The sequence below is a fragment of the Amblyomma maculatum genome, chromosome 1 (assembly GCF_055883805.1).
Source record: "Amblyomma maculatum isolate TAMU_Amacu chromosome 1, ASM5588380v1, whole genome shotgun sequence".
Taxonomy (NCBI): Eukaryota; Metazoa; Arthropoda; class Arachnida; order Ixodida; family Ixodidae; genus Amblyomma; species Amblyomma maculatum.
In genome coordinates, this window is record NC_139344.1 from 97,276,265 (window position 1) to 97,304,071 (window position 27,807).

Sequence of the window (27,807 nt, forward strand, 5' to 3'; positions counted from 1 at the left end):
CAAAAGGTGCCACCGCTATGTAGCAATACGCAATGAAAAATGAATAGCTAAACTTTATAATTAAATTTGACAACTGTCCATTTCAGTCACAGTATCACCACATGTACATTGAAAAATTGTTGATACAGCTCCGCTTAATAATGTGTTTTTCGGCATAATACAATTTCTTTTTGTAGCGAGAGCTACCTTGGCCACAGTCTCGCTATTTCGCCGTTCCTGTCCGAAGAGCAAAGAAGGAAGAAAAAAAAAGAAGAAGGGAAAGAAGAAGAGAAAGAAGAAGAAAAAGACAGATAACTCGGTAGTTGGCAGAGGCGAATGATAACGAGCTGCTAGGACAGAAGGTTCGTTCGAACATTATGACGGTGGTGTGCCCCGGAGTTCGACGTAGAGACGATGCCCCATACCACTTGAAGTTTTCTGCACCCCAATGAGAATTTAAATTGTCAACGACGAGAGGCAAGGGGTGCTCATATGTGAAATGATTCCCCTATGGCATAAATAAAGCTGAAACCATAGAGTAAACTACTATGTGCAAAAGCCATGTCTTTACTTTCAAGCCGAACCTAAGCGTAGCCATGCAGATATTGCTCTCGCGTAATACGATTACGGAAATATATGAAAAACTCGCGTGGTTTCAAATTTCCCTCTAAGAGGCAACAAAAAAGTGTTACCAGGAATGAGAAGGGAAGAAATGGATAGTAAGCACAGCAACGGAGATGCTCATGGCTGATGCTTGAGTTCTAATTGCTCACCTAATGAACGTCTCCCACTACTTTTGTTGCTGAGAATTTACTCTCTTTTTTTCTTATTACAGCTGGAGGTTCGTCAGTTCTGCACCCTCACTGTTTCATTCCATAGCACTGGCCTTACGCGCTGCGTGGATAAAATCTTTCAGTGTTTATCTTTTGAAGAAATCTGCAGGGGTGACGCTCTCAGCAAAGTTGGCACAGCGCCAAGTTTTAGACACTCTTTGCGGCTTTGTCGCGGGTTCAGAACTAAGCGATGAAGCTGCGAATTGTTTCTACGAGTGTCAGAAAAGTCTGCTTCTGAACACTGGGAAACTAAACGTTCAGCATAAAATGACAGGTTTTTCAAAGAGCGGTAATAAAATTAAGTTCTGTGCCAAGCACGTTTCATTCACGACCTTTTGGGGCCTGTTTTGAATATACTATTTTCGGATAATATGTTTCAATTTTTAAGTCCCGCGAGAATCGTGTAAACGAGATTCCGCTGTACGCAGGTCCCTCCATTATAAAAAGGAACTGTCTGAGCATTAAATTAACGACTACTCTTTGAATTATGTATGACAAGCATACTTATTACCATTTTCTAAACAGCCTTAATGACTTAGTAAAGAAATAATTAAAATATTTACCTTTTTGCATAAACTGGTTGTTCATTTCATGCTGAAGGGACCCGTATATAACTTGTTTTTTGTTAGTTTCATTTACTGCTGAGATATGGATATGTGCCATGAATGGCTGGAGCTAATATTTAGAAACCCTCTGCAGCAAGCTGCACAGCACCAACATTAAACAAATGTTGGCCTTGAATAATCCGTGAGGTTAGTGCATCTCACAAACACTTCCTAGACAAAAAATTGCAACGTTTATAGCTTGTCATTCAGATACCTACTACAGTCATGTTTACACCACCTGATAGTGATTACGGATCACAGAAGACAACCTGAAAGCATAAATTCAAGATCCACAAATACACGCAGCCACTAGGTAGGTACAAACAACCTATTTGGCAAGCTCTTAGCCATCCATGGCCGACCCAGTTCTAGCTTTGGGCCGAGACAAGAAGAGCACTGTGTGCAGAGGAAAAACTCATCAAGCTACAATATACCGATGGCCCTTGGCTACGGAAAGTGGCATTCCTAGTTTTCTGCACTTAGCACTTCTGGTGCATGTGAAGTCCACTGTACTGCACTGGCAGCAAACCTGTGTAGCAGACATTTTCTAAAGCCAGGCAACATGCCCAAGTGCGCAGTGAATGAGATGAAAAGCAGTGAAACATGCCAATGGAGAGACATTGCATACCTGGTCTGTGACTAGTGTTGCTGAGAGAGCTCTCCTTGCAGACTGCACCATTACGCCGGGATCGCTCCATCACTATGGCACGCCAAATGGTTTCTCGATCTGAAACAAATGGTGAGGGCCACAACCCAAAACAGTTAGCAGCTAAACTATTTCATGGCAGTTCTGATGCAACAGCATAGGATATATGAAAACCTTAGTTTGACACAAGACAAAGCAAGAAAAAAAAAAAAACTGTTGAAAAACACTGGAATCCTCAGGGTGAATTCATTACTTGAAAAGACAATAACTATCTTTATTTGAAACTAGTAATACCCATTTCTTTATAACCCCATCCTTCAAGTAGCACCGCAAAAAGGAGCCCTTTGAAGTAATAAAATGAAATACTGAAGTCACAACTGTGCAAGACATATTTCATAGCATCAATTCCAAACATGCAGAGTTGTGCAAATACATTAGAAAATTTTGAATATCTCTGACAACCGGTGGACCCTGCGGCTTCTGCGACTCCAAAGGCACATGTTGCTCTTCTCACAATGCATAAAATTCTCCGATCAAGCTTGTCGGTGCAGGCGCAGCGAACCACCATTGGCACGTGAAGGTGCGTGACCCTATTAGTGCAAAGGCACTAATCCGGAGGTTCAGAGCCTAGCAAAACTGTCTAACATTGTCTAACATTTGCGTGAGTTTGTGTGTCCGCAAACTGGACCTATCGCCCTATCGGTCACATCTCAGCAAATACCCATCCAACCGTTACCTTGAAAATTGTTGTCAGCTTTGCTGCGCTTATATAAATATACGAGCATGACCAACTAGCCCCCCCAACGCATGTTATCTCGGAAGCAACACACAAAAGAGAGAGAGAGAGAGAGAAAAACGCGGCGTATGGTTTCGCTCATTATAGGAACCGGACAGCTGGACAGGTGGCACTGCATCTTGGCCGGCGCTTTGCTTGTTGCGCATTGGAGCACGCTTTTTTGTCATTGGTTTGCGTGGAAATTGGAAATCCTAATGCTTAGATGGTGTTGTGCGTAACATGTCCTTAGGAGAGCAGAAAGTTCGGGTAGTTGTGTGAATATGTCCGGTGAAACGACAGGGTTTGTACAGATTCAAAACAGGCAAATTCAAGGATATTCAAAGAATTTCAAGGCCCAGTTGGAGTATTTTCAAGGACTCAACACAATGCTACATGCAGCAGTTTTCAATATCAGGTACCAAATTTACTGAACAAAATCGAGAAAGAAACATTTCAAGGAACAGCTTGTATTGTGCAAAGCCAACACTGTACTAAGCCAACATAATAAAGCCAGTAAAATGTTCAGTCTTGAAAAACACCCTGCAATGTATTGCACCAATGTCGAAGAGCAATCCATTCTGCAAAACTGCTAATGGCAACTTGAGGGGAGCTCCTGCTGCTTTTCCTGCATCTTCTCGTTGAGGCTACACAGTTCCTCAGTCTTGCTTCGTGCAGCCTTCCTCAGGCTATTGGATCTGACAATTTACTTCAGATCATTAGCTGCCTCTGCCTTTTCAGCATACACATCTGCTGAAGCCGGTGAAACCGGTGTGCAACAAAGTTCAGGGGAAAAGTCTCCTGAGCGGTAACTGCTGAGAAGTCTTCCCTCCTTGCAGAAGAACCATGGAAAAGTGCACTCAGACTGGAGAGCAGACAGTCAACTCCCCACTTACTTGCTGTAACACCTGCCCTGTAGGCACTGTGCATGGTGTGGAGGCAATAGGTGCCAATGTTCTGACATTGAACTTGGTATGCTTGATGCAGGTGCTCTTGGAAATTCTTGAGTAACTTGAGGTGAACATTGTGACCATCCATTGATCTCTGAAGAAGTTTCTCAAGAGGGAAAGGCTCGAGCGCACTCAGCAGCTTTCCTTGGATGTCCTCGGATGTAGAGTGCCCCATAAACACCGAGGTATAGTACCTCGTTGCCGCCTTGTGAGACGGAATTCCAAACCCGGATGTGAACATCCATTTGTTTCCGCTGGAGATAGTCGTTCATGGACTCGTCAAAGAGCACCACGTAGTAATCACAATCTTTTATCTCCCACTGCAATGCAGATAAAAAGAAGGGCCTCAGACCATGGCACGTTACGTAGGCACATTTTTTCTCTCCGCAAGAAAATGCTTTGGCCACGTCACTGTCCGGGAACATACGCTGGAATAGCTGGCCTGTTTCCGATGATGACCGATAGGAGAAATGTGATGTGACAACCTTCAAAGTCCACAGAATCTCAGTGTTCGTCACCAGCTCGTGTACCTTGCAAGCATCATCTAGCTTTCCCGATTGCGAAGGAGGCAAGACGGCTGACTGTTGGCTCTTACTTGGAACTAAATACTTTCGCATCGAGCTGTTGGCTGCAATCAGCCAATCTTCATGACACCAGCATGCTTAGCACTCTTCATATGGCTCTTTAATGCCGACTCGCCCATGGTGGTTATATTGAAGGTCTTGCTGAAAGGCCTGCATCTTGCGCGGTGCTCACTCATCGTATCTGGTGCAATCCAGTCTTTGCAAGCTTCGTTGTGAAGGCACGTGCCTTGAAATTTGCATTTCCCAGGCATTAGCTTTGCAGTCGGATGCTTCAGCCGCAACAAGTCGGGTGCAGAACCAACGTAAAAATAAAATGCCATCAACCTACATAACAAAGCGCCAAAATCGGATCAGCTCAAGTTGGCTTCAGAGCGAGTGGCTCCAATGTGGCTAACCGTCGTGCAACATTGGCTATATTAGCACAAACTAATTTTTTACACCTGAAACGCTGATACTGAAACATATTATTGAAAATAAAAATATTTTAACTGCGTTTTTTTTTTATGTTAATAACCATTTGCATGCAGTACGCTAGGAATTCAAGGATTTTCAAGAAGCAGAAAAAATTTCAGGATTTTCAAGGGCCTTGAAAACGAAATTTTCAAATTCAAGGGTTTACAGGGTTTTCAAGGACCTGTGCGCACCCTGAACGAAGTCTGGCGAAATGTGGTGCGTTGTTGGCTGCACCTGCAGCTATGCAAACTCGTCGGATGCTTCTAAGTCGATTCATTTTTACGGGTTTTCACAAAAGCATGAGTGGTGGGTGACCTGAGCACGGTTGTTTGAAAGACAGAGCATGCATCTACGTATTTGGTTACTGTGTGATCTGGAAAGTGCCGAATTTTTTTTTTTTAATCTGGTTGCAACCGGATGCTTTGTACCTTCTGTTCCACAGGAGTAATGGCACGAGAGTCTCCGAGTCGAAGCCGCACTCCATCTGTAGTCATTTTATTGACAGTTGGAAATCGAAGGAACCCAACAGCCTAAGTTACAACGCTAGCATTTCCCCGCCTGTGTACATGAAAAGCCCAGCACGGAAAAGAAAAAGGCAGCCACCATCATCGTTCGAGCCGCATTACACTCTTTTGTGATGGGCAAAAACAATGTTTGGGCAGCTACTTTCGCTGATATAGTTATAGAGAATTTACTGTTTTCGCTAAACAGAAAGAGCAGATAGGAGACATGAACAATTGCTATTCCAATGAACTTGTCATTTTTCTTCTCTTCGTTTGTCAACTAATGAAAACGTGCTGAGAGCTCTCCATTAATACTCTTAAAATTTGCTAACATTTGTTTGTGGCATGCCATTCTCGCCTAATAAAATCACTAATTGCAGAGTTCATTCAATACCACATAGTCACAAAAGCTGCTACCAGCTTCATATAAAAGGCGAACAAGAAAAAAAAGATACATTAACTGATGGAAATGAGCATATACTACGCAGTTTTTTTTTTATTTTGAATGCACGTAGATTGCCATTTGGAGCATTAATAGGTCCCGCACCCATTGCTTCTCGAGTAGCACATATATTTCTGTTGTTTATTTTGCATTCGTGTTGCACTTGACTCCAGTTTACGTATTTTCTCAGCAGTGCCAATTTTCTGGCCTGCCTAAATACAGTATCTCCCACTGGCGTTTTAGTGAACATGAGATTTCCTGATTGCGACGTATAGTAAGGCAAGGCCATAATTGCATTCGCATTCGCGTTGCATTTGATGCCAGTTTACGTATTTTCTTAGCAGCGCCCATTTCCTGGCCCGCCTAAATACGGTGTTTCTCACTGGTGTTTCAAGGTATGTAAAAAGGAATGGCTTTCAGTTATCAGGAATCCTTCACGTCCAAATAGAAAACTACCTACATAGTCGTATCCCCTCACATTCATCGATATGCGGCTTATCGTGATGTGCTGAGAAAGTAGAACACGTATGCAAACGAGCCACCAGAGGGATTCCTTTAGCAATAGAATGCCCTCTTAGTTGTCTGGTGGCTTATCTTACAACACATCACACTGTGTTTTTATTCAATTGTATTTAACAGTTTTGGCAGTATTGGGCTACTGCCTTCAAATGATCAAGGCAGGTGCGATCAATTGCACTGCACTTCCTGCGCTGAAAGAACGCCTAGACGAGCAAAAGACAAATACTCCCAAGATCCCTCTATCATAGCAGGTATCCGAAAGAATATGGCCACTCAGAGCAGGAAAATCAACTTTTCTTTTCACAACCTCCGCAGCACATTGAGAGAAACATATTGATATTATAGCATTTCCTAAGCTTCAATGTGTTCAATCAAAGCACTGCCATATATGTAAAAATGATGCTTAGGTGATAATACTCATTTTGCTTATATTAAGATTAAGTTTGGCAGACTCAAGGCTGGGTTCGGTGAGCCATTGTAGAATAACTGTGCAGGGAGTCCTGAAAGTATGTTTGTTTGCTTTTCCTACCAAAATATAGTCCTACTTTTGCCTTGTTTGTTTATTTTTCTTTTCCAGCTCTCATTGCAAGGTTGAAGCTGGAATGTCAACTATTATTAGTCTATTTTGAATCGTTTGAGCTTACTACCAAAAAAGAAAGATGCAGCATCTTTTTCATTTTACGTGACACTGACCATTACAACTACCACTACTATGGCACCATGGCTACACGGCTCGGCGGTGTTTGATCTTCAGGTGAGTTTTGACAAGAACAAAAATAAGACGAAAGCGAAGTCCAAGCGCATTTCCTGTCGTCGAAGTCGCCTTCACAACCACTAACCAAAGATGTTCCTAGAGCATGGTGAAATCGCATGCAAAGGCATTTTCAAATATATTATAAAAATGACATGCGCTGGGCAGCTTAAAAAAAAAAAAAAAAAAAAATGCACTTTCTGCCGAGGGCGGATTTTCTTTTTTCAAGATTTCCTTGTCGAAAAATACTCCTTGCGGTTACTTAAGCTCTCAAAGCCGTACCACAGAACGACGGAGACATGCTCGAGTTCGTCTCGCAGAATAGAACCGGCTGCACCGCTAAGCTGCCTTGGCACTCTGCTGGCGAGTGTTTATGGGCGGCGCTGTTCTGCCGAGGTGACGATGGCACCATATGGTCTCTATAATAAGGTTTAAGCAGAGTTGAACTTCTACCATTTTTTGATGCCTTGGACATGTAAGCGCAGAGCGAGTTCACCTCGCAAGGCAACCGCGAAATGCGAAAGCATCCTTATCACTAATTATCTTGCCCTTAATTTCCCTATCACTAATTAATTTTTGCTAATTCAATATCACTAATCATGTTATCACTGCTTGCGTTTCCATTTTCATTAATTATCTTATCACGACCACTACCACCAACTAATTTTGGTTTCAGCTTTTGCAGGCACATTTTGGCCTCAGGTTTTGCTGACACAACATAGCCTATTAATGCTTTCATATGAATAAATACTTCCGGTGAGCTTTCGTTACTCGCATTACACATGAATGAAAGCTTTTCTTTTACCATTTTTTCTATTCCAAGATTCCATCTTGCACTGCAGAGAGTTTTTACAGCACATGGCTTTGGGATGTGTCAATCAGTGCCACACAAGTTTGGAATATGAATTATGCCTGAAATCTGAATTTCCGAACAATCTTTCAGCATAATTAAAATCAGCAGCATATGAAGAACTGCACGATGAGGACTTGAGATTACACTATAAATGCTGCCAGGGCCGCCCCCCTATTTCCTGAAACAATTATTTCAAGAAAAAAAAAAAGTGTGAGCGCCGCATTCAAATTTTCCACGACTCATGCGGGAATAGCCTTCAAAATGCACGCGCACAGGAGCTTCCAGATTCCACCCACGGTTGGCACTCAAAGTCGCAGGTCATCATCATTGTCATATTTTCCCTCTGCTGCAAGCTTCTACAATCCATATCGGCATCGGTATCGCCGGCCCCAGTGGCCCTCCTGAAGTGAATGGGACCAAACCAGAGTGAGGCCCTGCGGGAGTCCCTTAGTGAGCTCCTTCAATCAGAAGATATGCCTAGGAATTGGCTTGTAGGCTGTATATTCTTTCTGTACAAACAAACTGGAGACCGGAGCGACGGCATGTCATACAGGCCAATCATAGTTACCCCAGTACTTTACAGGGTCTTTGCCCAAGTGCTACGCCGTCGCATCCAAGCTTGAGCAGAATGGGAAAAAATCTTGGGTGAGCTCTCGAATGGCTTTTGCTCTGGGTGTCATCTGGAAGATAATCTGTTCGTATTCACGCAGTACATTGAAATAGCACAAATATGAAGAGCTTTTCTGGACGTAGAAAAAGCATATGATGGAATCAACCATGCCCTGCTTTGGTGGAAACTACATGAGAAGGGTGTGCCCCTGACAGTGGTAGATCGGCTGCGGGAGCTGTACACAGCGATGTCCGTGGTGGTAGAGTGGCAGGGCCTTCAGTCAGAAGAATGTGGCCTGAAACAGGGATGCCCTCTATCCCCACTTTTGTTAATGTTGATACTGAGTGATCTGGAGACATGCAGAGCAGGATCCGGCTTGTCCTATATAATTGAAAGCTTCCAGCTCTTCTGTATGCAGATGATAATGTATTAGTGGCGGATACAATAGTGGGGCTGCAACCGCTCCTGATGTGTGCAGTGTACAAGCCGATCATCTGGGACTGCAGTTCAGTGCCAGGAAGAGTGTAATAATGACTTGGAGGTCCCCCAAGGCAGAGAGGGATGGGCAATCACTAAGGCTGTAGGACAGAGTGATCCCATCAGTGTCGTCATACCAATACCTGGGAGTTCAGCTCGCTTTAATTGCGGACTTCATCATCGCGCAAGAAAAATGGATCAGCGAGACTGCATTATGAGGCCAGCGGGTACTGACGACACGTCTGCTGTGGGCCTTCAGTTGCATGGAATTGGTTCAGGGCTTGCGGAAGGCAGTGATGGTTCCTGGACTCACTTTTGTCAATGCAGTGTTGTGTCTGCCATCGGCTACCTGGGAGTTTATTGAGTGGCAGCAACGTGAAGTGGGAAGATAGGCTCTTGGCACTCATCGATCAATACCCGATGAGGTGTCTCAAAATAACGGCTTGAGGGGCTAGTTGGTGCTGCATCGTATTCAGAAATGTGGCGCAACAAACACAAACACAAGAGAAGATACAAGAAGAGAAGAAGTGCGCGTGTGTTGTGTATCTTCTCTTGTGTTTGTGTTTGTTGCGCCACATTTCTGAACCCGATGAGGTGGTGCAGGGAGACATCGGGTGGTCCTCATTCGAGGCCTGGGAGGCGGTAGCGAAGCTGGGTTTTGCCGTGTACAACACTACCTCCTGTACTGCAGAGTACCCTCAAGAGGGAAGAAGAGAGTGCGTGAACTAGCAGCTAAATCTGAAGTTCCCTTACCGGATTCATGCGACCTGAAGGGCACAAGCCTGAGCTGTGGCAAACTGCGTGAACGGGTTTCAGCAGCTGAGACGCAACGGTGGAAGGCAGTCGCCGAAAAGAAGTCGACCCTCCGCATATATCGCGCCGGGAAGGCGGAGATCAAGCAGGAGTAGTTGTTTGACAACTCCGTCGGGAGCTCACTGCTTTTTGAGGCCTGCAAGGGGGTGCTGAGGACAAAGCTTTGGTGGGCAAAGTGTGGTGGACGGCATGCAGACAGAACAGACGTAATGTGAGCGGTGTGCCAGCAAGCAGGAGAGACCACAGCACACATTGTCCTGTTCTGTCCAATACTCCAACAACAGCATCAGGCCGGAATGACTTTTGAACAGGCACTTCTTGTCTCGACAACTGCTCGATGCCAATTCAGATGCCGGGGATGCAGGGATAGAAGAGAAAGCCAACATGGTTGGGGATGTGGAAGCAACCATGAAGGCAATAAAGCGACAGCTTGCATTGCGGAGAGAAATCTTTGTGAAGGCATATGACTGTAGGGTCACCTACATATAGGCTAGGACACTTGCGGAAATTTTTTTCTTCCGCAAGCACCACCCGCTACAAATGAGAAGCCAGATGTCCAAATCAAAAAATCCATCCCAGCTTTGTTTTGCGACTGTCAAAGGGACATGAGCAGCGGTAGCATGGTTGGCATGGTCGCACGCCGTAGTTGCAGCTCTTATGTGCTCTCTGCTTTATTTTTCGTGAATTGTCGTCGAGTGTTGCCATTCTAGCACGATGGGCAAGCATATTGGTAGCTATACCGCAGGCTTTAAATTGAAAGTAGCGAAGTTTTCCCTCGAACATGGCAAGCTTGTGGCAGGCAGAAAATTTGACGTGCACGAGAAGTGCGTCCGAAGATGGTGCAACCAGAAGGATGTGTTGAAGAACACCAGCTACAAAAGGCGTGCTTTTCGAGGCAAGCCGTGCAAGCAGTTTAGATTGGACTGAAGACTGCGACTTGTGAGGAGAATGTGCACCAGAGCACAGCACCAGCTCGGAGTTGCAAGACCCCGCGAGTAACGACTGAATGGTAAACGTCGTACATTCGCTGACTGGTCTATTTTTACTTGAAAAAAAAAATTGTATGTTGCGTGTATAGGCAGCATCCCGAAAATTGGCCCTCGAATCTTGAAAAAAAAAGGTGCAGCCCTTACATGCGTTATGGTATGAGCTTTAGTGCACTGCAGCTTGCTGCTGGTTAAACAATGGCAAATGCTAGTTTGAGAGCATACATATTTACTTATTGATGACAGGTAGCAATTCAGGCTAGTTGTCTTCTTCCCGTCTTTTCTGTGTTTGTGCTGCATTACTGTATCGTAATATTTACGTAGATTTATTTTTTTAGGTTGCACTGGTGAATTCCACAAACCACATCTGCTACAGTGAAAGCTTGTTAATTCAAACCTCGATAATTCGAATTTTCGGATAGTTCGAACTACACTACTTGGTCCGGCCAAGCTCCATAGAGATCTGTGTATAAAAAAGCCCGTTAATTCGAACGCGAGTCGGTTCCGCTACGGATAATTCGAACTCCGCACCGCCACGCCTGGGCGGCTTGGCGCACATCAAGCGGCAAAAAAAAAGAAAAAAGAAGTAAACACCTCCGCGATCGGAAGGCATAATAGAGGCTGCACTCGTCTAAAACGGGGACAGGAGATGACACCAGGTAAAGCCATGGAAGAATGGGTAAAACTTAAATGGCGCCATGACCGCCGCGGCGGCCGGCGGCGTTGGAGGGAGAGGACGGCGGTCTCGGCTGCCTGCTCTCTCTTCTGCGCAACCTCCGTAGCTCACAACTAAATACTCGTTAATTCCAACCCTGCTAATTTGGAAATAGGGATATAAGTTTATACTATGTGGCACAGGCAGAGGCTCTTTATTTTTCTTTCCTTTCCATGCCTCAACATAATATATGTCGGCGCGGCCCCAGCCAATGCCCATGAAAGGCTAGATCTCGGACGAGCACTATGGGAACTTTTTTTTTTTTTTTTTTTTTTGCGATAGCCATCCATCCTTCTACCCATTAGTTGTCAGTGGAAGCACGTGAGTCAGCCGTCATCATAACGCTGGCTTTTAGCTCCCTTCGCTTCAAAAGCCGCTTGCTGATATCGAGCGTTCCGATGATTGGAGTGGCAGGCGCCCGCCCCAGTCGCTCATAGCATGATAAAGCGAGCGTACTGAAAAGGAGGCTTGCACAACGGGACAAGCGCTGGCTCTTTGCCAAGTTCGCTTGCCCCCCTCCCCCTGCTGGAGTTGAAGCCAAAGATAAACACGCCGTTATCGCTGCGCAGCATCTTGATGCACTGCCAAGGAATATGTTGTGGACCGTGACAGCGCGAAACGGAGGGACGCGCTAACAACTGAGGCCTTCATTTTTTTTTTTTTTTTTTTTTTCGGATCAGATTCGTAGGCACAAATCGGGGCTAGGTTGGTTCATCATGCGAGCGAGTTCATTACGCGACTAAATACGGCACATTTACTGTAATACAAATGGTTCTTGTCAGTTTTTTCGAGGCCATTCGATAATTCGAACTTTTTCCCGGTCCCGTGAAGTTCGAATTAACGAGCTTTTACTGTACTAAAAAAAAGCTGCCCTCTTCTTTCGCTGCTACATTTGGAGTGAGAACTATCCATTTCGATTCAAAACAATTCACTTCACTTTATTATTAATCAAACAAAACAGCTATTCGCTTCATATATGCTTTGAACTGAAGATTCCCTTTTCCCATAGGCTGGCATAATCACTCATGAGTTGACTCACTCAGGCTCATTCAAGCCAATATTCAGATCATGACTTGAGTCGTGAGTTAGTCCAGATTCACATTCAGATACATAATAGTCTCAGTTTTGAGCGAGTTCGGACTAAGGCGCAGATTATAATCCGTCACGATCTAAAAGTCCAGACGAGTTGCGAGTCGGAAAAAGTGAGTAGGCCCAGATGAGTCGTGAGTCGAAGTGAGTCAGGAGTTGACTCTGGATGAGTCACGAATTCAGTAAGCCCGAGCGTATGTCTGAGTTTGTGAGCTCGCAGGTTCACAAAACTTTTGTGGGTGAACCCGAGTGAGAAATCGTGATTTTTGCCGAGGTAACATTTCAAATAAAACAACTTCTCTCAAGCAATATGTTATGTAGGCTTTAGTGCCAAATTTCGTAAAATGTCTGTCAAAAGAAGCTTGCTAAAATGCATGTCCTCCATTTTTCATAATATCAAGAATAAGAAGTGCCTCCGACATTTTCCTCTCACTGAACTCGACAAGGACCACACTTCTCAATGGAACAAAAATAATAAAAGTCGACCACATCAAAGCCAAGAAAAGCTTGTCGCAAGATAGTAAGGTGACAAAAAAAGATAAGCTCGAGAAAATCACAAAGAAACAGCTTCTACATCATTAACTGCATTCTTTTCCTGGCAGCTCTCTCTGGAAAATTTATTCAGTTAAGATGTGAGGACTGTTATACCCAGGCAACTGGCTTTTACAAAAGTGCAGGGCTTTTTTGCATTACATTGAAGGCAAAGGTCGGTAATAGCAGTGTCAGAGCACGAAACAACATGCCAGACTTGCCTTCATTGGTCCCACAAGATGAGAGCCCCAACAAGAGCAGGAACTGACGCTTCAGCTGCTGGTCAGGCTCCCGAACGTTCTTCTGCGGTGACATCTGGCCAGACAACTGCTGTTTCTGCTCATGCTGCTGCTGCAGCTGCTGCTCCTGCTGGCTAGCTGATGCTAGTTTCTCGTCCTGATCCGTAGGCTTTAGAAGATGTGGTGGTGTCACACAGAACCGTTCCTCGTACCCGTGGAGACGAGTCCAGTGCCGCACAAATAGCTCCAATTCCAGCTCTACAAATGCAAAGCAATCAATGTGAGGAACAACCACGAAATCCTGCTATTGCAGCTTAAGCTAGACAAGAATGCAAGAGGATAGCATGGTACTAAAGTAAGCCTTAAATTCCAAATAATGGTTTCATTGTCATAGCACCCTCTTAACTCCCTGTCACAGACCAACGCCCACAACTGTATACTGACGTCGCGTGGTGGCGATGCACATGTGCGCTTAGTGCAAGGCACTCCGGTTTGGAATGTGATGAAACCGGAAGAGGAGGCTTGCAGCGAGGCTTGAGCTGTCTCGTTCGCTTCCGGTCGTTCATCAATGCTCTGCTCAAGTCCAGGCGCGGCCCGGCCTGTCAAGACTGCCGTGCTCATGAACAGCGCCAAGACAGACGGTCATCGGGAAGCACACAGTGGAAGAGGGTGTGTGGCCTCTCTATGGCGTGCTAGGGGCTGAAGTACAGGCTTCGGATGCGTGGTCATTTCATCAAGCCAGCCGCTTTCCAGCCAGCGCCGCGTCGACGACAATCTTTCACCATGTTTAGACTGTCCATACGACTTTTTTTTCTTGTCGTATATTACTGCCTGTCATGGACTGTACGTCGTTTCTGGGTTCCTACTCCCTGTCGTACTCTTAGTTTTGTACGCCACTGAATAAGCTTTGTATTTTACTGTGCATCCTGTTAATTCTTATGTTGTGTTCTCCCTGCCAGTAATTAAATGCCTTGTGTATTATTCGCACTCTTCTGAATTGCTTCTTGCTGGCGAAAATCGCGGAAAAAAAAAAATGGATTTTTGAAAAGTACGCTTTTCGGAATCTACAACATTATTTCTATCAGGGGGTTTACATGAGACTGACAAAGTCGGGTAGGATGGGCTTGTCGGGCTAAAAATCGGCTGTCGGGCTCATGTATACGCTAGGGGGTCGAGCTAGACGACCGTCGGAAGGTCCCGCCAGCCCAACTGCGTGAGGTGGGTTGGCTCGACCTTACCCGCTGGGAGAGAGGCATGTATACGCTGACGCGTTGAGCCGGCTCCTCCTCTCTTGCCTCCTTGCTGGTCGGGGACGGAACCGTGAGCTGTTCGGCTGAGCATTCCTCCCTTCCTCCTCTCCCGTCTGCGCCTGGTTCACTTGCTCGATGCACGGTGCAGCAGCTATCTCTGCCCGACAAAAATGAGCTCGTGTAAACCTGGACGGGTCGGGCTGGCTCAGCCCGACAATCGGCTCCCCCCCACTTGCGTCGGGCTCATGTATCAAAGCTTATGTTGTCCCGAAATATTTCACCAAAAAACAAACTCTAAGGACTCTAAATAAATATTTTTGTCGGTGCCGGTATCGAGATCTCTACCCCAAACTGCCTAAAGGGTGCCAAGTTCACGGCGTGACTACTAGTCTTTCCCACCATGGAGCGCCGCCATTTTGGTGTCGTTGGAAAGCCCGACTCTTCGACTACAATGTTCTAGAAGCTTCGACTCTGTCCCAGCCCTTCCCTTCCTTCTCTGCCAGCTGGCAAGCGCATAAAAAAAGAAAATCCGCAGGACGGCAGCACGAAGCAGCCAATAAATGCCGCGCTCCGATTGGCTCTGCGTCGCAGCGCGTTGCAAGATGCCTCCTCATTGGCTGGTGCCACGGCATAATGGCAGCCAGCGCAGGAAGCGTCTGCTTTGTCCGTCGCTGGAAAGCAATTCCTTTTCTTGTGTTTCGAGGCTTCGACCAAGCGCAATGAATCATCGCACGTTCGAAAAGAAGTTCTGGACAAAGCATGACTACAGGAAGCGAAAATTCAAGCCTGTCACAGCAAGAAGCAGCGATTATCAGCAGGCGGTTCTGCCGAGCCGAGCGCCCATTCAGAATCGACGAAGTACGCGCCCGACGTGCTGTGCGATCTCGTGCCGAGTCGGACACCAGCCAGCGATTGTGAGAAGAACCAAGATTTTTCGCTGTCGAGGCAAGGGTGCAGCGTTATTTCATTGGTGACGATCGACATGCCAGTGAGCGTCGCCGCGCACGAGCGTCTCGCCACATGCGGACGTGCCACGATCTCTTGCCGTCGAGCCGCAGATGCAACGTTACTTCGTCACTGAGAATCGACACGCCAGTGAGTGTCGCCGTACACGACCGTCCCGTTGCAAGTTTGTCCAACGGAGAAGTCGTCTTGCAACAGTCATCGCAGCGCAACTGCCGAGCAGCGGAGACACATTTCTATGGTGTGTCTTTCAACTCCAAGATGTGCCCACGGCCGATAACAGCGAGTGAAGGCAATCATATGCCATCAAAGATATACGGCGCTCGCGGGTGCAAGCTCACTTCCTCTCACTCGCCGGCGGCTGATCATCGCAGTGCCGAATATTCACCCAGTGAACGTTGCACTATTAAAGCTCACCTCAGAACCGCAGAAACGGCAAAAGTGCAAGCATCGAGTGTTTGCGAATCGGATTTCAGCAACAGAGCGCAAGTTCGTGCTGACCGACTCGCAGGAAGATACCATTTCCGTGCCTCCAGACTCCCAGCGAAGGTGCACAAATCCCCTCTCTTGAAAGGACAAAGGGTTAAGAGATTGCCTGCTGCCAGAGACACCAAACATTACAGTGCAGGAGCATTTTAGGCAGTGCGTGCCAGTTTAGAACTTTCCAAGCTCGTTTTCTAGAAACTTCATTTTCAGCTTATCACTTTTCTTGTGGAAAGTTTAGCGTCGAAATGGGTGCATGAATTTTTATCCCGTTTGTTTTGTTGTAATTGCTAAAATGTGCTTTACATCAAGACAGTCTCAGATTTGCCATTTAGGCTCCCCATTGTTTATTACACAGCAATTAGAGTGTGATACCTTCTAAACATGAAGAGAAGATGCATACTCAGTCAGTTAGGAAAAAAGCAGAAAAGTTAAAAAAAAAATTGAGGAGAATCTTGACTTAAACCATACTCCTTAGTAAGTATTAAGAACATCTGCAGACCCAGAGCCCATTTTGCTGTCATGCCAGGCTTTCCACTAGCAAGCAACATGTGACCAACATATAAGCAATTATAAAATAAGAACTACTGAAGCTATCATTTTGAAACTTCATAGCTTTCTGTTTGATGCCATTTCAAGCCAGCCTGCCACATTTCATCCCTCTAAGTAAAAAAAAAATAAGAAAGTTTGCTCCGATCCCCTCATCCCCACTTAAACAGGTTGACTAGCCTTGACAAAATAAGTTTTCCAACGCTGACCCAGAGGTCAGGTGGAAGCGCAAAGCAGCCATTGTAGCTCCACAGTTTGCGCCTGGCAGCCATTGGATGAGCAGTCTGTGGCACTCACTTCGCAATTTTGGAGTGCATTGAGCAAATGCCAGCTTGCCTACATAATGGGGCAGGATTCAGGTATGCAGCTAACACTGTTTCCCCTCCACAAGATGGCTATCAAGCTTAGCAGCACACCACACTGAAGGCAAAATATATCAAGAGGGCTTAGGACACGGCATAGGTTTCTTGCACATTCTCTAGCAAAACCTCTTAAAGAGAAAGTGCCGGTGGAGAAATACCACCCTAGTCATCAAATAGTAAGGGTTCATGACATCTGTATTAAAAAGGGGTGCATCTTTCAGCAGAATTTATTAACACGATAGCATTCGCCAGAAAATACAGTGTCAGCATTGTGAGCAAGAAATCACGAGCATGGCGCTGGCAGCTGACATGGCCGCGCACTGGCTGGATGTAGGGTTGCCTGACGTTACGCTTGGCAGAAGCTGCCAACTCAGGCCTCTCCTTTCATATGGGAGAATGATACGTTTGTTGATACGTATCAGAATCAGTCTGCCAGGACCCTTGCATTCCGAACCAGACATTTTACCTCTAGGCTATGCAGGCATGTTCATATGGCCTAGTTAAAGTAGAGCTTCATATGTGGAGGGGGGGGGGGGGGGGGGGGGGGGGTAGCCTACGCTATCACATCATACCCTTAAAGGTGACCCCCATAGCTTTTTTTTTTTTTTTTCTTATCTCGAAACTTTTCCTGCATGTTTGCACAAAACTTCAGCAGTATACCCTAAAGAACCATTTAAAGAAGCTGATTTAAGAGACCTAATTAAAATGACCAGCAAGAAGGTTCCCTCGTGCTACAGACATCAAGAGAGTGACAGGATGCAGTAAGGCTAAGTTGTTACTGTTAAGAAGTCATTTATAAGCCAAAAAAACAAAACCTTTAGTTTCCAACTAGCTTCATACTATTATTATTATGTTTGTTTTGATGACGAATGAGTGTAAGTAAGCACTCATTTTGAATGAGTTCTTTGAATTCATTTAGTGGGAATGTAATTTGAACCTAATAACATCAAATACTCTTTCTTAATAACATCAACTGCTCTCATCACATGCAAATGTCATCAGCTGAAAATGTCATTAAATCTTGTAAAATCACAATGCATTTTTAAGATGCAAGGGCAGCTTGGATGAATGATACCATCGAACAAGGTGGCTTTTTTTTCCTTGTCTAAACATTGTGGAGCCCAAGACCCATTTTTCAAACATTTAACCCCAAAGGAGCCAAACATCACGCCAATGAAAAACTTGTACTTTTTGAAAAATGAGTAGGTACCCAGTGGCACTGGGGGGTAAGTCCTGCACTTCCTGCACACAGTCAGATATGTACTCAAATAACTCGACCACTGTTGTGGTAGTCATTTGCAAACTCCCCTTAAGGCGAACTGGAAGGAGCCAGAAAATTAGTTTGAAGTTCATCTTAACAGAGTGTCCAAATATATCTTACATCAAAACAATCAATAAAAGAGATTTGCAAACAATTACAAATAGAGCATTTATTGCACTATGCATAAAGTGAGCTGAAAACAGAGCATGACACTAGCCCACATTATCCTACTTAGAAATGGCATTTGTCTAGTTTCCATTTTTCACTCTCTCATCTTTCGTACTGCATGCGACAATGGCTGCTACTTTTTTTTTCTGACTTTCGCTTTTCACCCTGCTCCAAGCACAATGACAGTGCCAGGTAGCGCTCTCTCTTATCTCACCCCATCTGTAGCATAGCTGTTACCCATTCCCCAAACAGGCCTTTTCGTACGCCACAAACAATGCATATAACGCTGATATCCAGCCATCTCTGTGCCTCCATCACGAGTGTTGCGACATTGTGTCAATTGAAAATGTGGCCATGGATGCCTTAAAGCTCAAGTGAACGAGAGTGCACACTTTACGCATATGCATCTATCAATCCGGAGAAGGCAACACACAACATGTGGCACATGCGCGATGCTATGTCAGATTTCCGGCAATATAGGCACAATGATGCCCTGCCTTTTCCACGCCAGCAAGAAAGCGTTCTCGCAAAAAACATGCTACCGCACGACAGCTTCCTTGCAGTTCTCCCCGGTAGTGTGCAAAGGCCGTATTTTGGGGCTGCAAGCTTCCCCTCAGCCCTCCGTGATGGTGCGCAGAATCCATCTTTTGGGGGTACTTCTTGCACAAATGCACGTTCATGATCTCTCTCTCTCTTTTTTTTTTTTTGTTCCTTGGAAGCACTACGTGGATGTGCTGGAAGTGTTGGAAGTGCTGTTACGACAGCCCTCTGTGGTTCACCGTTGCTGTGAAAGTTCAATCTAATCAAAGAACACGTGAAATAGTTCATAAACAGACTTTTTTCACACCGAGTCGTTAGGAAACCAACCAAATGACCTCACACTGTTCACCTTATCTGACAATTCATCTTTACCAAGTTCATCGAAATAGGAATCCACTGTAATGTAATTAAAGTGCATACTGCGACGAATATTACATGTATAACAAAAGGTGGAAAAATATCATGGGTATCTAGTAATTGCTCTACAGTGAGATACAAACTTACCCTTTTTCTTCAGGTGATTTGTCAGACCAAAATTGTTCAGAAACTGCAATTTCTGAAGAGAAAGGACATAAAAGAAATTATGAGCAAAAGTTCTCAATATGCATGAAGTTCAATAAACAATCAGCTTATCCTACAGGGTGTTCAAAATAAGACTTTGCAGATTTTTTTTTTTTTTTTAAGTAAAAAGAGCAGTACATGAAAGATATTCACATAAGTGGGTGGGCACAACCTGAGAAAAATTAGCATCCTAAACTTTGAAATTCATCAAAAATTAATCACTTTTTTTTTTTTTTAGTGCAGCGAGCAAGCAAATTTATATCAAAAACTTGTAGGCAGTGTCCTTCAAAGACAATTCTATTTTGTAGAATTTTAACAATGTGCTTCTTTTTTAAATATCCAGAAAGCCTAACACTGAACACCTTATATATTACAAGAGAGCCACTGCACAGGAACATGAAGCGACACATTAAAAAAAAAAATTGTTCAGAACAAGACAGGACGCAAGGAAGAAACACAAACAAGTGCGTCTGAAAATAGTTTCAAGTTTGTATTCGTGTATGTGTTCACGTTTATTCCTTGTGTCCCGTCTTGTTTTGCGCAAAGCTTTCTTGAATATGTCGCTCCACCAACTGGTCCAATAATTAACATGAAATTCGCACACAGACAACTACATAGCATCAAAAATATAATACGCATCTGTTCCCAACCTTCTCTTCCCATGAGAATGCAGCAGCTTCCTAGAATCACCTTTAGCTCATTCACTAGTGCTTTGGTTGGCTCTCCTCATGTAGCTCCTTTTGTCACAGTTGAAAGTCAGCTACAGTAGAACATAACGTAACTCTGACAAACCTGATCCTTATAACTTGTTAGGAACTTGTGACTGCAAGTTAAAGACCTTCTGTATAATGAAAGACCAATAAAAGACAGACAGACCACATTTATCAAGCTACATTTCAACATGCGTCAGTAGGGTGATGAGAAAGAACATATATGAATTATGCATGTACGAAATCTGAATGAAATCCAACAATATGAGCTCACAAATCTTCAGTGCTTTTAAAATTCTCCCAAGCCAATCTACATGCGACTTAAAAAAGGGAATTGCGCTAAAAAAAGACACGGACGAGGAGAGGACATGGACGGGCGCAATTCCCTTTTTTAAGTATGTATGACCGACTAGCCCAACAATGTGCTCTCTTAAATTACATGCGACTGTTTGTAACAACCGCCAAGCATTGCGGCAATGGCCTAGTCACACTGCCTGCGCTCTTGTGGCTTTAAACAGCAAGACAAGCAGGAGGCCCTGCATACAGCTTGTGCATCTACAGTAAAAGATGAAGTACCTCAGCATCTTTGAAAATCACTGGCTTAAACAAATGGTGATAATAAGGTACAGTCTTTGTCAAAAGTATGCAGCCCAAGAGGTTCGCTTTTAAGCACTGTAACGGCGCTGCTGGCAGCAATACCGGAATATTAATGTAAGCTAGAGGAGAATGAGGGCGTGAATTGTCACCTACGAGATCTAGAACGCTAGAGTTGCTGTACGAGCCTCATTACTGGGCTCAAAACAAAAATCCTTGGGCCGTATACTTTTGACAAAGACTGTACATTGTGCAATAACAAAACAACAAGAAAATTTCATGCCTGAACACAGCACAGAAAGAATTTTTACTGTAATTTGCAAAATTACAAGTCATAATGAAGCACTAAAGGACTACCTGCACCTGATCTTCTATGGACAACTGCTTGTATAGTTTACAATGAAGTACTGAATGTGGTCTGGGAATGAAAATGTAAAAAAATAAATAATAAAACAATCAGTACGAAATGAGTAAGCGACCCACTTGTAATTTGTAATGGAAAGTACTGCCCCGTTTACTAGAATGTAGCTTGACAGTGATTTTACATGAGGAAAGCTTCCAATATATCCAATGAAACAAGTAAATAAATAAAACAACAAGCAATAGAAAAACAACAGAGGAGCAAAAACGATACTTTGATTCTTTGGACAGTAAGGGTAACACATCAGTTTTGGAGAAAAAAGTTTACATAAGTGTCCACCGGTATCAAATTTTTTTGAACTAATCTGCCTTCTCATGTCTAGTAGATTCCCTAGTAAATTATATGATAAAAGTCATTTCTTTAAAAACATGAACAAGTGTACCACGCAGAAAGCTTGGCTGCACAACAAATACCTACAGCACAATCCTGAATGCATATAATTATGCGATTTCTGCCTCAGATTCCAAAGCAAAATTTCTACATACCTATCAGTGTAGAGTGCTGCATCACGCATAACGTCTCATGACTGGAGCACAAATGCAGCCCTCCACAAATGAATAGTCTAACTGACTAGGTACCCTTTTGCTGTACCTCTCCTGCTTCAAAAGAATTTATTTCGCAGGAGTAGCCATGAAATGAGTCCAATATTAGGATAGATGCAAGGTAAAGTATAGTAATCCAGATGCAAGCGTCACACTGTATGGACATTGCCAATCATCAGCAATATATGTCACTTCACGGTTTCTTCTCAAGTGGTAGATGATTAAACTATAACTCTGGACTATTTCGTCTGAGATAGTCTTGTAATGAAAAATATTGCACACGGGGAACTTGTAACAACGTGCCAAACTAACCAGCTTCACTGTCGGCTGCATCTTTTTTTTCCTAAACATCCTAATGTGGGCTTCATGAGCACCAGCTCTATACACTGTCCTTATCATCAGCATGTTGGTCACCAACACTGATGTTCCCACTGTTCCACAAGTCACACTGGCACAATTGATGAAAAGCATAAGGTTGTTCACACAGTGTCCCAATCTGTCATTCTGCTTTTAAATCCGTGCACAATGTTTTCCATGCCTATCAACATGGCACCTTGAAATTTGCAAAAGAAATTCCATATTTTGGGCAAGGGCTGTAGCCTAAGGCAGTTTGGCAGCTCAACAGCAAACTAGGCTACTTTAACTTCTTGTTTATCATGATGTTCAATAAGAGGCCTGCAGAAGCATTTTTTTTTAAGAATGAATTTAAAAAGCCCTTTCCATTTGTGCCTCCACCTGCAAATAATAGATTCATACAAGTCTATCCACTGAGCAGTGCACAGTTTATCAACACAGCCATCAAGCCTACTTCGTTTTTCTTAAAACAAAGAAAACATTGGACATTTTGAATTGCTGCCAGCTACAGTGAGCATCTGTAATGACGGCAGCTTGAACAGCCTTCCAGAAGAACTGCTATGACAATGAGGTCACAAAAAAACCAGCAACACTAGCCAGACTGCACCTATGTGAATTGCTGATTCGTGGAGTGACTAAAGGCACCCTGCAATGGAGTTTGCCGAGACATATGGTGCCAGAGGCAGCCCAGAGGCGGCCCAGAAGCAGACGCCGTGTTTGTTGCAGCCACTGTGTTCCTTTTGCATTCGCGTTTTTTATATCCCATTGAGTATGATTTATTCATTTAGTGGCTTCAGTGGTCTCATGCGATGCTTCATCTACTACGGATGTGAACAAGAATAAAAATAAGCGCAGGGGCGGCGAGAAAGACTGCGCGAAGGGGACCCAAGTACCACTTGCTAGGGAGAACCTGGGAAAAATGATGAGAGAAGGATAGCAGCTGCAAGAGAGTAATGTAACTGAAATTAGTTTTCTTATGGGGGTCAACGGCATACAGACCCCAAGGTGTTAAAATCAGACGATTGCCTGTTGAGCGGAAGAAACGGTATAAACTTCTGAATCGGGACAGCCGCATGCTGGTTTGAGCCCTCTCCTAAGTATGCGCTCCACACAGTAAAATTTGCTGTGTAGAATTTGCTGTGTGCTGTGTAGAATGCTGTGCAGAATAAAGTGGTATTGCCCTTCTTTCAAAGGATGTAACGTCCAGAAAAGCAACAAAGTTGCGCAGCCGTAGCATCGAATTTTAGCTACATTTCATTGGAGGCGAAATTAAAAAAAAATACTCGTGGGCTCCCTGAATCGGTCTTCTAATGCGGTGTCTATTCGGAACCTTAAAGGCAAAATACATTCAAAACTTCCAATTACAGATTTGGATAAGCATAATTATCTGTAAATTAGTTCTTAAGGTGCTGAAAAAGTTGAACTCTCGGTGTGTGGAGGCCCATAATACCGAGTACGCAGAGCAAGAACTTAGTTCTATAGTTCCGTGCCAAACTTTTCTTGCACCGACTGCTCAAGCTGCTCAAGAATTTCTTGTCTCAGACGATAGACAGTAGCAACAGTAAAAAAATCATCTCTAACAGCCTCACTTAGGAAGCTTTGTCACTGAGTACCACCACTGCCCATTGGCTTTCCCAACGCTTGAGGTACAGAGGTACAAAATGCATGCCCGTTTTCGTTGATGACACACACTACAACCACACAGTGCTTACAATCGCCACGACATCTGCATCTGGAACTACATCTGCCTTCCTGTAACCTCTGCAGTTCTGTTTAAAGCTCCGTATGACGAACAAAAGTGTTCGTCATGGTATTAAACTGTAAAGCAAAACTGCGAGAAAATTATTATGCTGCTGTAATCAAACAGCGAGAAAAAAAAATAAACAAGCGATCAATGTCTTCTCATATTCTTTCTGCAATTTCAATGTTTGGATATGGGGTGTGAATGTAATAAAAAAGCTCTGTTTACATCAGGCAACATTTTCCATTCTTTTAATTATTTCTTAATTCTTTGATCACATATCCCAATGATGCTCTGAAGCAATAGACCTCTCCTGGCCTGCGTCACGCATGACGTATCGGAGAAGGAGCGAAGGGGGCGTCCGCCACGTGGTTTGACCTGGTGGGCAAAACATTCGGCAGCTGGTGGCGTAGTGCAGAGGATTTGGTCTCGTCTGATGACAACTCACTGTGTTTTTCTCAATGCAGTCAAGCTCTGGCGTGGTGTGATGCGATATTCGCATGTGTTTATTTCATTCTAGAAGCAGCCCAAATGTGTTTTTCAGCTGTGCAAAGAGTGAAGCAACCAACATCATGCGCTGGCAGGTTTCGATTTTGTGCTTCACAGTAAGCAAATTTTTTTTTGTATGCTCCTGTGTTCATGTATTTCTGGAAAAACGAACAAGCCAGATATAACTATAATCGGATAAAATGATTAGATTTTCTTATTTTCTCAATATAAGTGGACTGCACTGTAAATATACAGTGCATGATTTACCTCTTGCATGGATCAATGTTTGCCTTTGGTTACGAACAGCTTCAGACTTGAAGGAAATGGAAACTGACAAGAACATGTCACGAGATTATAGTGGAAATAAAGCAAGAATCAAGCACAATATAAAAAAAATAGGAATTTACTGTTTTAATTTAACACTGCAAATTGCCTCAAGCTAAAGCAACATTTTGCAGTTGAACCTTGCCATTATCAGTGTATCCGTTGCGCTACACTAAACCTGCCTAACTACTGTCTTGCAGCTGAAACTGTATTAGATTTTAGTTCTTAACTTTTGCTGGTGTACAATTACCACAATGCTTGCTGATCATGGTTTGCAGTATTGCGATACATAAAAGGCCTTTCCAACGGGGTGAAAAGTTCTCAGTAAAAATATTCTAGAGGACTTACAAAAAAACTGCTGTAGAAACAAGCACCTTGGGAATTAAGTTTTCCTTTTTAATATCCAGTTGCTTGTCCCTCTAATAAATCACTTATACCCCTGCCACACGAGCAAGTTTAGTGACATTTCACGAAGTGCGCTTACATAGGAAGAACGACACTTCTGGTGCTTGCTGTCACGCGGCAAAAAACAAGTGTCATTTTGAAATGATGCCAGTGCTGATACAGATGCTGCAGCCCTCTGTAGAAATTTTTTTTTTTCAAAAATACCTTAAAATGCAATTTTATTGCAAGCACAATTACCCCAAACTAATAATCAGTTTATTTGTGCATCTGAATACATGGTTTTGACTAAAAATGCATCGCGATGTCACACAGGCATGCTTGACCGCCCTTTTCGCTAGCTTGATTAATGCTAAACCGACCAAGTTTATGCTATATACTTACACTGCTCACCTCGGTAACTGCAAACCTAGCTTTGCGACTGATTTGCATCGTAACCGAGAAAATGGCAGTACCTATGTACGGAGCGGGGTCACCAGTGTCCGAGTGTGAAGAGTGCACGGTCGAGCTAGTCCGATTCAGAGCAGCGTGCATTTATCACACGAAATCACGTTTTAAGGCCAACACATAATAGGCAGTGTCTCAGTGCCTGTCCGACAGCGCTTCTATGCAGCCTCAATTGTCTAGCAGCGCAGCAACCACATACGGCAGCATCGTCACGTCTCAACAGTGTTTGCTTGGCGTGTCATTGAGCACAACGTCGAAAAAGGTCTGTTCCCTGCCGCATCATGAAAGTAGGAGAGAAGTTCGCAATATTCACAGCACCGGATGCCACTAGCTTTCCGCAGTAGTGCCACCCGTGAGCGCCCATGTCCAACAGAGTGTGTGGGGCAAATAGAGCTAAGCCGTGCGCTACTCTGTGGTTGTCGCTAGGCCTATAGTTTATTTTGCATCGAAGCATATATATATGTGTATGTATATATATATATATATATATATATATATATATATATATATATATATATATATATATATATATATATATATATATGACCAAATTGTGCCGGTAATTCAACACAGTTTTGGAGATAAACTTTTGATAAACCCCCAAAGCCTAATGGAGCCTCTATTAGCTGCTATTATAGTGTTCTAGAATATTTCTAGTGTGCTCACATAGCGGCTACGCTTGGTGCACTTCATGTCGACCCCAACAGATGGCGCTGTTCACAGCGTCACCTTAGAGTTAAAATATAAGCTTTGCAAAAGTTCTGCGTTCCTTTTCTTTCGCCACCAAGCAACCGTGTAGCACCATCAAGCCAGCCCGACAGGCACAGCGGTTACATTGCATCTTTCGTCATGGGTAAGGCGTCCACACTGTGTGCGAGCTGTAGCGACGGTAACTTATTTTGATTAGGACAGCCAAAGTATTTGTTTCTCGACTGCTTTCCAGAATGGCTGCGTGTCTCCTGCAAAGATGACGTATGGCTTTGCTACACAACTTGTTTGCTTATGCGGCACCTTCGCGCAATTCTGGCAAAGCCTATATAATAACTCTACGTCACCTGAAGCTGGACAGTGCAGCAAAGTAGGGCGGGCATCGCGCATTGCTGCATTTTGCCTATGAAATGCAATATTTGTGAAGTGTAATGCGCTATATGGTTCTTTTGCTCTATCTTAGTACGTCCAGTAAAAAAGAATTAACACTGTTATGGGAGACCTACAGGCACTGTTTTCCATCGTAGACATGGACGAGTTTGCGGAGAGCTCACCTACACAGCGTGAACGGTGCCGATAGACTGTGTTTCGATAATGTCACGATCATAGTGACTGTGTTTCCATTGTTCGAATATTATTGAGTAGAAGTTAAACACGACCGCTTAGCGAGACAAACGTTTCCGGGACCTGCTAAAGGACTGGATAAAATCACAGTTAGGAGCGTCACGTCATAAGTTTAAAAAGAGCCCAACTAGACTGCATGCTATTGGCAGACGCTCCTATTCAGATTAAAAGGGGGGACACGGCTTTGCGGCCAAAAATCGGTCTAAAAAATTTGATTTTTCATTTCTTCATTTTCGTGGTCCTGAGACGTTTCCGCAACTATCTGCAAATTTTGGTTCAAAAACGCCGCCTATTTCGCACGTTATAGCGTTCCAAAGTTGCGAATCTGAATGCTTGGCCCTTTAAATTGAGGTCAAACCACGCCTAATTTTGATCGGCCGCAGATCGAAAAATAAGATCTCCACCGGAATTATTTTGGTCTCGTTCGAAATGGCGTGATTCAGGCTATTCCCATGTCACAACTCGCGTCCGTGAGCGGATGCCCAAAGTGGAAAACAAAAGAACACAGGCTGCTATTGGGCTCCGAAAGCATGTGACCCAAATGGCCACTTTTGGTTGGCTGCCGGCATCGACTGCTTGCGGCCTGGTGCCATTTTGAAAAGGTCACGTAGTTTGGTCTAGCTAGTTTAGAGAAATTCCGTTGTCACAACCACGGCGTAAAACGTGGAAAATTAAGGTTCGAGCATCATAATTGCCCAAAAAAACAAAGAAAGGTAGAGATAAGAGGTGCGCAGTGATGCGGCAATGCGGCATCCTGTTACAGTAAAAGCTCGTTAATTTGGGCTTCTAGGGACCGTAAGATATGTCCGAATCAACCGAATGTCCGAATTATCGAAAGAACAAAAAAAAAAAAGAAACATGCACGATTTTATCTCAACATACCTTTATTACTTAAAGTAATCACGGATGCTTGTCTGCTTTCCCGCAGAAACCCGCGCGGATACTATTTTCCTCAGTCCTTCCA

At 44.0% G+C, this 27,807-nt stretch overlaps 1 protein-coding gene across 1 annotated transcript in view; it reads right to left on the bottom strand.

Annotated features, from left to right (window-relative positions):
* Positions 1-27,807, bottom strand: part of LOC146203264 (uncharacterized) — a 173,090-nt gene that overhangs the window by 24,891 nt on the left and 120,392 nt on the right. Inside the window, exons 11-13 of the mRNA XM_084588635.1 lie at positions 19,431-19,482; positions 13,333-13,608; positions 2,046-2,144 (exon numbers count right to left, since the gene is read on the bottom strand). Of these exons, the coding sequence (XP_084444761.1) occupies positions 2,046-2,144; positions 13,333-13,608; positions 19,431-19,482 (427 nt within the window). The remainder of the gene's footprint in view (positions 1-2,045; positions 2,145-13,332; positions 13,609-19,430; positions 19,483-27,807) is intronic.